This window comes from Leucoraja erinacea, chromosome 20 (genome assembly GCF_028641065.1).
Source record: "Leucoraja erinacea ecotype New England chromosome 20, Leri_hhj_1, whole genome shotgun sequence".
In the NCBI taxonomy this organism is placed as follows: domain Eukaryota; kingdom Metazoa; phylum Chordata; class Chondrichthyes; order Rajiformes; family Rajidae; genus Leucoraja; species Leucoraja erinaceus.
The window spans coordinates 3,367,224-3,380,032 of record NC_073396.1 but is presented as its reverse complement, the minus strand read 5'-3'; the positions used below and the strand labels follow the sequence as shown (position 1 = coordinate 3,380,032).

Below are 12,809 nucleotides of genomic sequence, written 5' to 3'. Positions count from 1 at the left end.
AGATCTGGATAACATACCAATCCGTTTTCTTTTCTTCAAAGAATTAGGTAGAATCTGTATGAATTAAGTATCTCTTTATAATTGAATGATCATGGCTATTTTTTTTTAAATGAGGGCACTCAAAATTTCACACGATGTTCCACATAAGACTGAGCACAGTTAAAATAATAGGTTTCATTTTATCATCAAATAATCTACAAAAGCCCCTCCGTGCTTGATTAGCCTGCTTGATAAGAGCTTCACCTTAATTGGATCATTTCAGTGAATGGCCGGCATTCACTCATAAAGCATTTCCTTCATATTGCTTTGTGAATGCTCCACATCCAATCAGTTGTGTAAGAAGGAACTGCAGCTGCTGGTTCAAACCGCAGATAGACACAAAAAGCTGGGGTACAGGCAGCATCTCTGGAGAGAAGAAATGGGCGACATTTCAAGGACCGAAGGGTCTCAGACTGCGCTGCCATCGTTCAATAAGATCATTGGTCTTCAGATTTTGACCACAGGTCCAGTTCCTTGCCTTTGATTTCCAAAGATCATCTCTCTTGGTCTTGAAGATATTCAAAGAGCAGCCTCTGCTCTCGGCAGAAGGTCCAAACAGCCGTGGCCTCTGGCTGAAGAAACCCTTCATCTTCTTAAACAGGCAACGCTGTATTTGAAGCCTTCCTCCTCTTGCAGGTTCTCTTGAGCCAGTGTTGTTTCAAATCACTCATCGCAAAATGGAGCGTGACCCACATGTTATCATATTTCCCATTAAAGTGCGAGTTAGTTGCATATTTCAGTCTACAAATCACCTGTCATTCCTTTGCCCATCACTTGACCCAGACCCCCAGGCCACGGTGGCTCATATTACCAGCAAATGCCTTCTACTGTCACTCATAAATGATCTGGTGTGAGCAGCCTCTCCATAAATCACTAGCTCAGACAATGGATTTTCAATTTATCCGTTTAAATGCAGGCGTGTCATTTTCTTAATAGACCCACGAGGCTAAGAAGGTCTCAGACATGAAATTTCTAACAGTTAATACTGGGCATGTAATTCAATTTTTCTTTCCATGCTCGTGTGTGAGAAAGAAAGAGAACTACTTTTGTAGACTAATCCTAAACTACTTACAGCCAATGAAATATTTTTGAGGTGTAATCATTGCCACATAACGGAGTATATGGTGTACAAAAAAATATACATCATAATTTTGTATTTTATTTTGTACAAAATAATTTGCATACCGTCAATGTCCTGTGCAGAATATGATACCAACATCAACTTGTATCTGCATCCACATGTCCTTGTTACTATCTAAAAGTCCCTTAAATGCCACTATCGAATCTGCCTCCTCCACCACCAGTCTCTGCATAAAAAATACTTGTCCCGCAGATTTCCTTTAAACTTTGCCACTCTCATCTTAAAGCTAAGTTATGAAATGGCAATTATTTTCGGATGTAATTTCTTGAAACCCCGTGACCATTAGAATCTTGCACAAGATGGTTCTTCAAATACAAGGCTTGCCAATGTGCGCCGCCCAGCCTTTCAGTTAAACGGGGGCCTGTCTCACTCTGTGATTGCCTGGCAGCGATGCAGCGCTCAGAAACGGAACCAAGTTGGCCATTACAGACGGATTAACACAGAGAAAGGCACAAAAATGCTGGGGTAACTCAACGGGATAGGCAGCATCCCCAGAGAGAAGCAATGGGTGACGTTTCTGGTCAAGACCCTTCTTCAGGCATTCTTTCCAATCTCTGTCCATTTTTACACACTTTCCTAAGACCTCTAAAGATGCATTTGCCCCCTGATGTCAACATGTGGAGCTCAACATCTTGGCTATCGGTTTGTATTACTCGTTACCACCTTCTCCACAGCCAACAATGGACCATTGTGGGCTCCACCTTTCCTTGATCATCGTTGCTGGCTTTGATTTGTCCTTTTGCGTAACTTTCATTCATTTTTTTTCCATGTACTTTTTCATATCTCATGTTCCCCGGTCTCCCGACTCTCAGTCTGAAGAAGGTTCTCGCCCAAAATGTGGACAGGTGACATTTCGGGTCGGGACCCTTTCTCAGACTGAGTATCACAGCTTCAGAGACCTTGGTTCAATCCTGACTTTGGACAATACCCAATGGTTTATTTGTAGATAAAAACATGACCATCGGCATATATCAGTTCATGCAATGCTGTACATCGTACCCGGGTCTCTGGCGCTGTGAGACTGCGGCTCTACCAGCTGTGTCACCGCGCCACCAAGACCTCGGCATTGAAGGCTCTGCATTCAGCTGGCTCCGTTCCTACCTTTCCAACAGATCCCACTTCATCTCTCTCCACAACCACACCTCTGCTACAGCCGCAGTCACTCAAGGCGTTCCCCAAGGCTCCTCTTCATCATCTACATCCCCCCCCTTGGTCAGATACTCCGCTACTTCAACCTGGACCTCCACTGTTACACTGATGAGACCCAGATCTACCTCGGCACCAAATTTGTCAGCTATAAAAACCTGGATGCAACGTAATTTCCTCAAACTCAACAGCGATGACAGAATTCCTCCTCATAGGCTCCAAAGCCACACTCAGCAAAATCAATAACCCCACTCTCACCATCGACGGCACCACTGTCTCCCCATCTCCCCAGGCCCGCAACCTTGTCGTGATCTTTGATTCCACCCTCTCCCTTGAGCCTCACATCCGCCATGTCATTAAAACCTCCTTCTTTCATCTCCGCAACATCGCCAAACTCAGACCCTCTCTCACACCTCCCGCTGCTGAAAGACTCATCCATGCCTTCATCTCCTCTCGACTGGAACTATTGCAACTCACTTCTCCTTGGCATCAGCTCCACCTACATCAACTCACCGGATCACTCCAACTGGTCCAGAACGCAGCAGCGCCCGACTCATCCCGCTTTGGTCGCCCTCCAAGAGGCAACTTTTTCCAGGTCACCAAATCCTGGCATCACATCACTCCAGTCCTCAAACAACTTCACTGGCTTCCCATCTCCCACCGGATCACCTACAAAATCCTGATCCTCACCTACAAAGCCCTCCACCATCTGCCCCCCCATATCTCACTAACCTCCCCCTCACCCCCCCCAACCCTCACGGCTCCTCAGATCCACATCAGCCGGTCTCCTCTCCATCCACAAGGAGGAGGACCAAAATTTTTGTGCCTCCGCAGTTTATGGGGACAGAGCCTTCTCCAGGGCAGCTCCCAGGCTCTGGAACTCCCTCCCCCAACTGATCCGCAATTCCGTGTCCCTCCACCATCTTCCAGTCCCGCCTCAAGACCCCATCTCTTCACCTCTGCCTATCCTTAGCCCCACGTCCTCCTCCCTTTTCATCTGTGCATTAATTGCCTTATTATTATGTTTTGTATTGAATTCTGTCTTTACTTTGTGTACTAGTCATGTATCTACTATTTATTTCATTCCCCTTACATGTTTTTCCTCTACCTGCAACATTTTTGTAAGGTGTCCTTGAGACTCTTGAAAGGCGCCCATAAATAAAATTTATTATTATTATTATTATTATTATTATTTATATGTGTTACCACATAGAACGCTGGCTTCATTATCACTGGGTCAGAGTCTGAGTTCAAGATTCAGTACCAGAATTAAAGTACTTTCAACAGAGGGGTTGAAGAAATTCAAGGCAAGGATTCAGCGTGACCTTCTATGGGGCGTTTAGTGATGAGCAATAAATGCTCGTCTTGAAAATAACATCCATTGAAAGTTGAATGAATCAAAAAATCATTTTACCACAAAAGGCCAGAACTGAAAATCATTTGAAAGTGTCTTAAGTACTTGAACAACCAGCTTTGTAAATGGATGCAGTATTAGAAATGGGAGTGGACATGGATGGATGTAACAGTCGGATGATTTGTGTTTGGATTCCATTTAAAGTTTACGAAGAATTGTGACAATTTTTTTTTTTTTGTCTTTCTTCCATTAAATTGCTGCAGATCGATCAGCTAAAGCACAGATTAAACAAGGTGGAGGAAGAATGCAAATTGGAACGCAACCAATCCCTCAAACTGAAAAATGACATTGAGCAGCGGCCAAGGAAGGAGCAGATGTTGGAATTGGAACGAGACAATGAAATGTTAAAGACTAAAGTCCAGGAACTACAATCGGTCATTCAGGTAAACCGCACTCAACATTAACACAAAAGATTTCTGCTGCAAAGGATCAAAAAAATGAACAAATTGTCAATTCCATTTGTAACTTGTTGCTGATGATGAACATGGTGTCACTGGCGTGTTAAACCACAAGGCATCTATTTTTAAATAAGCAAGGATGGATTTAAATATTCCTTCTCCATCTTGCTCCATCTCTAAAGCATGTGATATCCAGGTATTTATGTGATGGGAGCAGAATTAGGCCAATCGGCCCATCAAGTTTACTCCACCATTCAATCATGGCTGATCTATCTCTCCCTCCTAACCCCATTCTTCTGCCTTCCCCCTATAACCCCTGACACCCTCACTAATCAACAAGTATTGATTATTGATATCCACATATCTACAAACTCTTAGTTGCACTTGGAGACTTCAATCAATCAATCAATCAAAACTTTATTGTGATTCAGAAAATACATCAATAAATGCAAAACAAAATTTCGTTGCATCTGGCTCCCCGTGCAACCCAAAAATAACAGAAGGATAAAATGGATAAAAAGATAAAATAGATAATGGTAGATAATGATGGCGGAATTACATGGCATTCAAGAGTCTGATGGCTCGTGGGGAAGAAGCTGTTGCAAAACCTGGCCGTTCTGCTCCTTATGATACGATATCTTTTGCCCGAGGGCAGCAGAGTGAACAGTCCATGATGGAGATGTGTTTGACCCTTTATAATACTACTGGTCTTAGACAAGCAACGTTTGCTCGCGAGGTCCGCGATTGAGGGGAGAGAAGTCCCAACTATTTTTTCAGCCGTCCTTCAGGCTGTTATTTTGCGCTAATATTGTTTCTTTGCTAACTTATCGATGTTTTTTTGTGACATCTGTGTGTTTTGGTTACAGGCCTTTTGAACTGCTGCTAGTATGAATTTAATTATTCTGTTTAACACTCTTAATTTTTGATTTTTTTGGATGGCAAACAAAAAAGTGATATCTGTGTTGCAACTTCTGCCAGGATTCCCTGGAAGACCTTTACACTTTTGTCAACTTGTTCTTGCAAAAATTCATCTTCCCCCCACCCCCCACGCATTCTCCACTAATGCTGTACGTTTCAGATTTCTTCGCTGGTAAGGACCTCATAAGAAAGATTTCATAGTTGGCAATGACGTTAAACGTAATAGTTTTGTGCTAGTTGGCAGCAGGACAACCAGCGATAGCACATACTGCTGGGGTTTATTGATGAATACTGGATTACAGCAGCATGAGAATGATTTTTTTTAATCTTAGGACAGGTAATTTTTAAGTTTTAATTTAAAATCTAACTTCGCATCTACTCTAATGACATTTCTCCTGGATGAGGATAACTGATCATTATTGGATATTTTCCAAATATCTGCTGACTACCCTTAGTCCAGTCACCAGAAAGACTTCTTGCAACACTTTTTTTCCTGCTTATGAAGCTAGAAGTCTTAAATATGTTGATCACCAATAAATATAAAGACAGGATGTGGAGGGATGGGGGGGAGGTTGTTTACAGCATTGTGAGACTCTAGGACCAGAAGCCACTGCCTCAGGATAAAAGGACGTACCTTTAGAATGGAGATGATGAAGAATTTCTTTAGCTAGAGGGTGGTGAATCTGTGGAATTCATTCCCTCAGTCAGTTGTGGAGGCCACGTCATTGCGTGTTTTGAAAGCAGAGATTGATAGGCTATTGATCAGTCAAAGGTTATGGGGAGAAATAGGTTGAGAGGGAAAAATAGATCAGCCATGATCGAATGGTGGAGCAGACTCGATGGGCCGAATGGCATTATTTCTGCCCCTATGTTTTATGGTCCTAAGATTGATTGATAGAATTTATTGCCACACAACCAGGGTCGGTGGAATTTTGGGTTGTCAGCAGCGGTACAATAATAAAGAACACACAACCACAATAAAAATATAACACAAACATCCACCACAGCATTCATCACTGTGGTGGAAGGCACAGAACTTGGCCAGACCTCCTCCATTTTCCCCCGTGGTCGGGACCTCCACCCTCCGCCAGGTAGTCTAGAAGTAGCTTTGCCGTCCAATGATAAGGATATGAAATCTTCAACAAACAACAAGGAGTGCTTGAGGCAAATTGCAAAGTTGCATTGAAGGAGATGCTGAGGAAACACATGAAGTAGATGTGGGTGGCCCAAGTTAGGCAGAGAGCGTTCGATGGAGAGAGAGGGCAGGAGGCTCATGTGGAACAGAAATACGGTCATATGTCAGATGTGATGAATAGCCTCTCCTGTCCTGTACATTGTATATTAATCTGTGTGAACTATATTTGCATTACGGAATCCAAATATTTCTCCTTATCGGTACAGCATGGACTTTTCTAACACCTTTATGAAATTAAATGATTTTTTTTAGTGCAGCGTATGCAACTAAAATTCCATTCAGAGCCGCTCAGATTAGTTTAAGTAAGTAAGTTTATTGGCCAAGTATTCACATACAAGGAATTTGCCTTGGTGCTCCGCCCACAAATAACAACATGACATACAGTGACAGTTCCGAATGACTCAGAAAACACTAAACATTAATAATAATAAAACATAAACCAAAGCACTGTCCATCCATGCTACTTAACATCACTTTGAAATTCTACTTGAGCAAAAGACAAACACCAAAAGGAGGAACTCTGCAGGTCAGGCAGCATCTGTAGAGGTGAAATGGGCAAATGATGATTCGGTAAAACCAGATATGATTGCTCCCCAGTGTCTAATCAAGGGATATTTACACAGAGGGAGAGAGATGCAGCATGGAAACAGATCCTACGGCCCATTAATTCCACAATGGTCGCCCACCCATTTAACTAATCGCACGCTAATCTAATCCAACATTACTCACCCCATATTGTCATCAATTCGTCTCCCCCATATTCTACCAGCCACCTACACACAAGGAGAAATGTACCCACTACCCTACACGTCTTCGGCTTGTAGGAGGTAACCGGAGCATCCGGAAGAAACCCTCGTAGTCACAGGGAGAACATGCAAACTCCACACAGGCAGCACCCGAGGTCAGGATTGAACCGGGGTCTCTGGTACTGTGAGGCAGCAGCTCTACCAGCTGCATCACTATCATTTACATTCTCTGTCTAGTTTAGTTTTAGTTTAGAGATACAGGCAGTGGCCTTCGGCCCACGAGTCCATGCCAACCAGCGATCCCCGGCACACTAACACACACTGGGGACAATTTACAATGATTACCAAGCCAATTAACCTACAAACCTGCACGTCTTTGGAGTGTGGGAGGAAACCGGAGATCCCAGTGAAAGCCCACTCGGGTCACAGGGAGAACCTTCAAACTCCGTTCTGACAGCACTCGTAGTCAGGATCGAACCTGGGTCTCTGGCGCTGTAGGGCAGCAACTCTACTGTTACTCTCTGCCACGGGATGTAGTTGAGGTCAGATGTGGCCCTTGTGGCTAAAGGGATCAGGGGGTATGGGGAGAAGGCAGGTACAGGATTCTGAGTTGGATGATCAGCCATGATCATATTGAATGGCGGTGCAGGCTCGAAGGGCCGAATGGCCTCTACTCCTGCACCTATTTTCTATGTTTCTATATTATGCCACCGTGCCGCCCGAAATTCTGTCCAAAAATGATCTCACCAAAGATGACATACAGTCGGACTCAAGTCACCACTTCAGCCTTCAGTTTCATCAATAACATGCCTCAACCCCCCTCGCCCCCTTGCCTGTGGGGTCTACCCTATTTGTGAAGTGAACAATCGCAGTACAGGATTGTCACAGTGATGTCAAGTGGGCATTATATGGCGTTTGCCTTCACAGCAAAAGTTGTGAGGGAGAAGGCAGGAAAATGGGGACAAATAGATCAGACATGATCGAATGGCAGAGCAGACTTGATGGGCTGAATGGCCTAATTCAGCTCTTATGGTCTAAAATGTTGATCAAATTTCTACCTTGGCCCCTCAGATGGTGCAGTGATGCCTAAGACCAGGTATTGCTTCCTTCACACTGCACCACAACTATCGGCTTGTATTTAATATCCATATCCCCGAGAGGCACATTAGTGCATCTTTTAATGTATTCAGAACAATCAACTGATACAGAACATGACCCCATTAATAAACATGGCGTGTCCTCTCCTCATCTGTTCTAACGTTTGTCTCAATTTGGGAAAAGTTGCAAATTGAACAAGTCATTCCATTATCTAAAAGTTTGAGAGAGAGAGAGAAACCAGTTAGCTATAAAGTGTTGTCAATAAATCTACTAGAATCTATAATTAGGACATATCCAGGCAACTCATTGAAGATTCAGGATGTGGTCTCTTGGGTTGTAGCACCACAGACTTCATTGCTCCACTACCCTGCCAAGGTTATTAGCCTTTGGGCAAATCCATGTTATTGTCCAGCTCCAATCATTGCTGTGGTCTGAACTAAAATCACAAATAGCTTGCACAAAATGTAAACATCTTTCAGCAAGCATCGCTGTAGAAACATGCTGCAAAAATAGGAAGATTGAAACTCCAGCCATCTGCCTCTTTATTATTTGAATACACATTGACTTCCTGACTGTAGTCATTTATCCTGAATTTTCTGTTTTATTACAATGGACAGGAAAGTTTTCGAGGGATATTGACCATCAGGCTAGTGAACATTACGAACTCCAACTAAACAACAAACTGCTTGTGACTGTGGGCTTGACTTTGCTCTATCTATCTCTGCCTTAAAATATCCATTGACTTGGCCTCCACAACCTTCTCTGGCATTGAATTTCACCTTCTGACTTAAGAAAGTCCTCCTCATTTCCTTCCTAAAGGAACGTCCTTTAATTCTGAGGCTGTGACCTCTGGTCCTCGACTCTCCCACCAGTGGAAACATCCTCTCCACATCCACTCACTCGAGGCCTTTCCCTAATCTGTAAGTTTCAATGAGGTCCCCCCCTCATTCTTCTAAACCCCAGTGAGTACAGGGCCCCCAGTGCCGTCAATCGCTCATCATATGTTAACCCACTCATTCCTGGGATCATTCTTGTAAACCTCCTCCAGACCCTCCGCACATCCCTCCTCCGATATAGGGCCCAGAATTGCTCACAATACGCCAGTGTTCCCCATCTATCCAGTGGAGGAATCCATGTTGTAACCCCACGGGCCAGTGATTGGAAGATCTGTGGAGAACAATAATCGAGAAAGATATTCACAGTTCAAGGACAAGGGGGAAATCTTTTAGGACTGAGATGAGAAAAACATTTTTTACACATAGAGTGGTGAATCTCTGGAATTCTCTGCCACAGAAGGTAGTTGAGCCCTTATTAGTAGAAGATTAAGCTTAAAAATGAGTTTAAAAATGCATCTTTGTCTTGAGCTACCCATTCCTTCGCCTCTGATACCACTGTGGAGGACAGGCCATGTCATGGATCTAAACAATACATGCCAATCCTTCGGGCTGCATTAGTTTCCATAAAGCTCTTTATCTGCTAAGTTGTCAGGTACAAACAGTGGAGACTACGGCTTGAAAGAGATCACTATTCTAAAGCTCTGTACACTTCTGGACAGTCTCACACACAAAGCACGTCGAGAAAAACATTTTCACCCAGAGAGTGGTGAATCTCTGGAATTCTCTGCCACAGAAGGTAGTTGAGGCCAATTCATTGGCTATATTTAAGAGAAAGATAGATGTGGCCCTTGTGGCTAAAGGGATCAGGAGGTATGGAGAGAAGGCAGGTACAGGATACTGAGTTAGATGATCAGCCATGATCATATTGAATGGCGGTGCAGGCTCGAAGGGCCGAATGGCCCACTCCAGCACCGATTTTATACTTTCTATATTTCTATTCTTTGAGGATTTATTTTTGATGTGCCAATGCTTACTTTAGCGAACCGCCCAGAACAGTTTGTGCTTCAATGACATAAGGCAGTGAGATGAGTTCTGTCACAATCCTTGAGTTAAAGTACAAAGCTGAGAAAGGTCAGCGTCACTTCTGAGGATTCAAAATAACATTTTGTTACGTTACTACCACCATCGCTGCTACAGAGCTAAATATAAACTTAATATAAATTGCAAATCAATTGATTATCAATTGATTATGTTTTCTCATTGATCTGTTCGGTTCATCTTAAGAAATTATTCTCAATGCATTGAATACAACATATTCTGTAACAATCTTTGGGAAAATCTTGACATTTCTTTGCTATTCTTTAATTGATATGAATGCATTGAGTTCAGCCGTGGAACAGTAGGGATGTCTTACAGCACCAGAGACGCGGGTTCAATCCTGACTACGGGCGCTGTCTGTACGCAGTTTGTACGTTCTCCCCGTGACCGCGTGGGTTTTCTCCGAGATCTTCAGTTTCCTCCCAACACTCCAAAGGCGTATAGGTTTGTAGGTTGATTGGCTTGGTGTGAATTGTAAATTGTCCCTAGTGTGTGTGTGTGTGTGTGTGTAGGATAGTGTCACTGTGCAGGGATCGCTAGTCGGTGTGGACTCGGTGAACCGAAGGGCCCGTTTCTGCACCATATCTCTAAACTAAACTGAGGTGTCTCTCGAGTCATATTTCAGGTTTGCTCCATTGATACTGCAAACCATGTTTCTAATGTATGAAATCACTGGAATATTATGACATCAAAATCGCATCAGAATGAATGAATTCAGCTATAACTGATCACGATAAAAATGGCTTTATAGAGTTCTTCTGCTATATCACTGCCTTGTATGAATATATTTGAATTAATTTACCTAGTCAGTGGAAGAATCTCTTCTTTAGATACACGCACAATTCAAATAAACTTCACCTCAATTGTAATTAAATTGAAAACCACGCACTGTAAAAAGCAGACTCCACAAAAAAATAGATCACCCTTCCTTGTCCAACAACAGAATAATGGCTGCAATTTTCCCTCCCACAGCTCTCTGGCTGAGAGAGTTAAAGCTGAGTTGTGCTCCAGAGCCTCAGATAACCCTGGATATTGAGCTGGTCCCAATCAATGGGGATGTTTAAGGCAGAGATAGATAGATTCCTGATTAGTACGGGTGTCGGGGGTTATGGGGAGAAGGCAGGAGAATGGGCTTCGGAGGGAGAGATACAAAACAATATGATACAATGCGATAGAACTTTATTTATCCCAGGAGAGAAATTAATCTGCCAGCAGTCATAAAAACACAAGATACATGAAGCATGAAACATGACCCTTAGAATAAAGGGGAGGTCATTTAAGACTGAGGTGAGGAAACACTTTTTCACCCAGAGAGTTGTGAATTTATGGAATTCCCTGCCACAGAGGGCAGTGGAGGCCAAGTCACTGGATGGATTTAAGAGAGAGTTAGATAGAGCTCTAGGGCCTAGTGGAATCAAGGGATATGGGGAGAAGGCAGGCACGGGTTATTGATAGGGGACAATCAACCATGATCACAATGAATGGCGGTGCTGGCTCGAAGGGCCTAATGGCCTCCTCCTGCACCTATTTTCTATGTTTCTATGAAATTAAAGTGACAAGTGGAAAGGATTGGGGATGTGCAAAGATTGGGGAGGTGTGGAGGGGGTGGGGAAGGGGAGTCAGTCTACCCCACGACAGGGGGAGGAGTTGTACATTTTGATCGCCACAGGGAAAATGATCTCTTGTGACGTTCTGTGCTGAATCTTGGTGGAACCAGTCTGTTGTCATGGAGGGGGTGGGGTGGGCTGTATTGTCCAGGATGCTCCGCAGTTAGATAATAGACAATAGGTGCAGGAGTAGGCCGTTTGGCCTTTCGAGCCAGCACCGTCATTCAATGTCCATGGATGATCCACCAATCAGATTCAGATTCAGATTCAATTTTAATTGTCATTGTCAGTGTACAGTACAGAGACAACGAAATGCATTTGGCCCTCTCCCTTGAAGAACCAGCACCGATCAATAAAAAAATCAATGTGATCATGGGGGATCATCACCATTGGCATCACCCCCCCGTTCCTGCCTTCTCCCCATATCCCCTGACTCCGCTATGATTGAATGATCAGCCATGATTGAATGGTGGAGTAGACTTGATGGGCCAAATGGCCTAATTCAGTTCCTATCACTTATGACCTTATGACCTAAAATCTAAGCAGTGGTTTCTATTCTGTTCACCACCTGAACTGTATATAACCTACTGAAGGACGATAGGTTTTACAGTAATCTTAAAACCCACCCATTTGCAGAGTGATTTTCCTGCATATTTCACAAATTAATGCAGATTTACATGGAATTATTCGGCTGTGCTTTGATAATCTTCAGTCATCATATAACCATGTAGACTACCCTTTGTGTAAAAACAAAAAGGAATCCTGTACATCTCCTTTAAACCTTACCCCCTCACCATAAAGTTCTGCCCTCTAGTATTTGACCTTTTTTCACCCTGGGGGAAAAAGATTCTGACTATCTACCCTATCTTTGCCTCTCATAAGTTAATCTACTTCTGTCAGGTCTTATAGTTTGTCATTGATTTATACCAGGTGTCAGCAACCTAGTTCTGCATAGGGGCCGGGACGCATGTTTGTGAGCGGATGGCGGGCCACATCAACCACGTGTACGCATGGATCCAGCCCCGGATGGCAGGCATCAAATCACGTGTTCACAGAAGGTGGACAAAAATGCTGGAGAAACTCAGCCGGTGAGGCAGCCTCGTGCAATCCACGCATGTCTCACCCGCTGAGTTTCTCCAGCATTTCTGTCTGCCTTCGATTTTTCCAGCATCT

General features: G+C 43.5%; 1 protein-coding gene across 2 annotated transcripts in view; it reads left to right on the top strand.

Moving 5' to 3' along the window:
• card11 (caspase recruitment domain family, member 11) overlaps positions 1–12,809 on the top strand; it is a 217,962-nt gene that overhangs the window by 116,372 nt on the left and 88,781 nt on the right. For both annotated transcript variants that reach the window (XM_055651008.1, XM_055651009.1), the window contains exon 6: positions 3,944–4,123. In XM_055651008.1, coding sequence (XP_055506983.1) covers positions 3,944–4,123 — 180 coding nt within the window. The remainder of the gene's footprint in view (positions 1–3,943; positions 4,124–12,809) is intronic.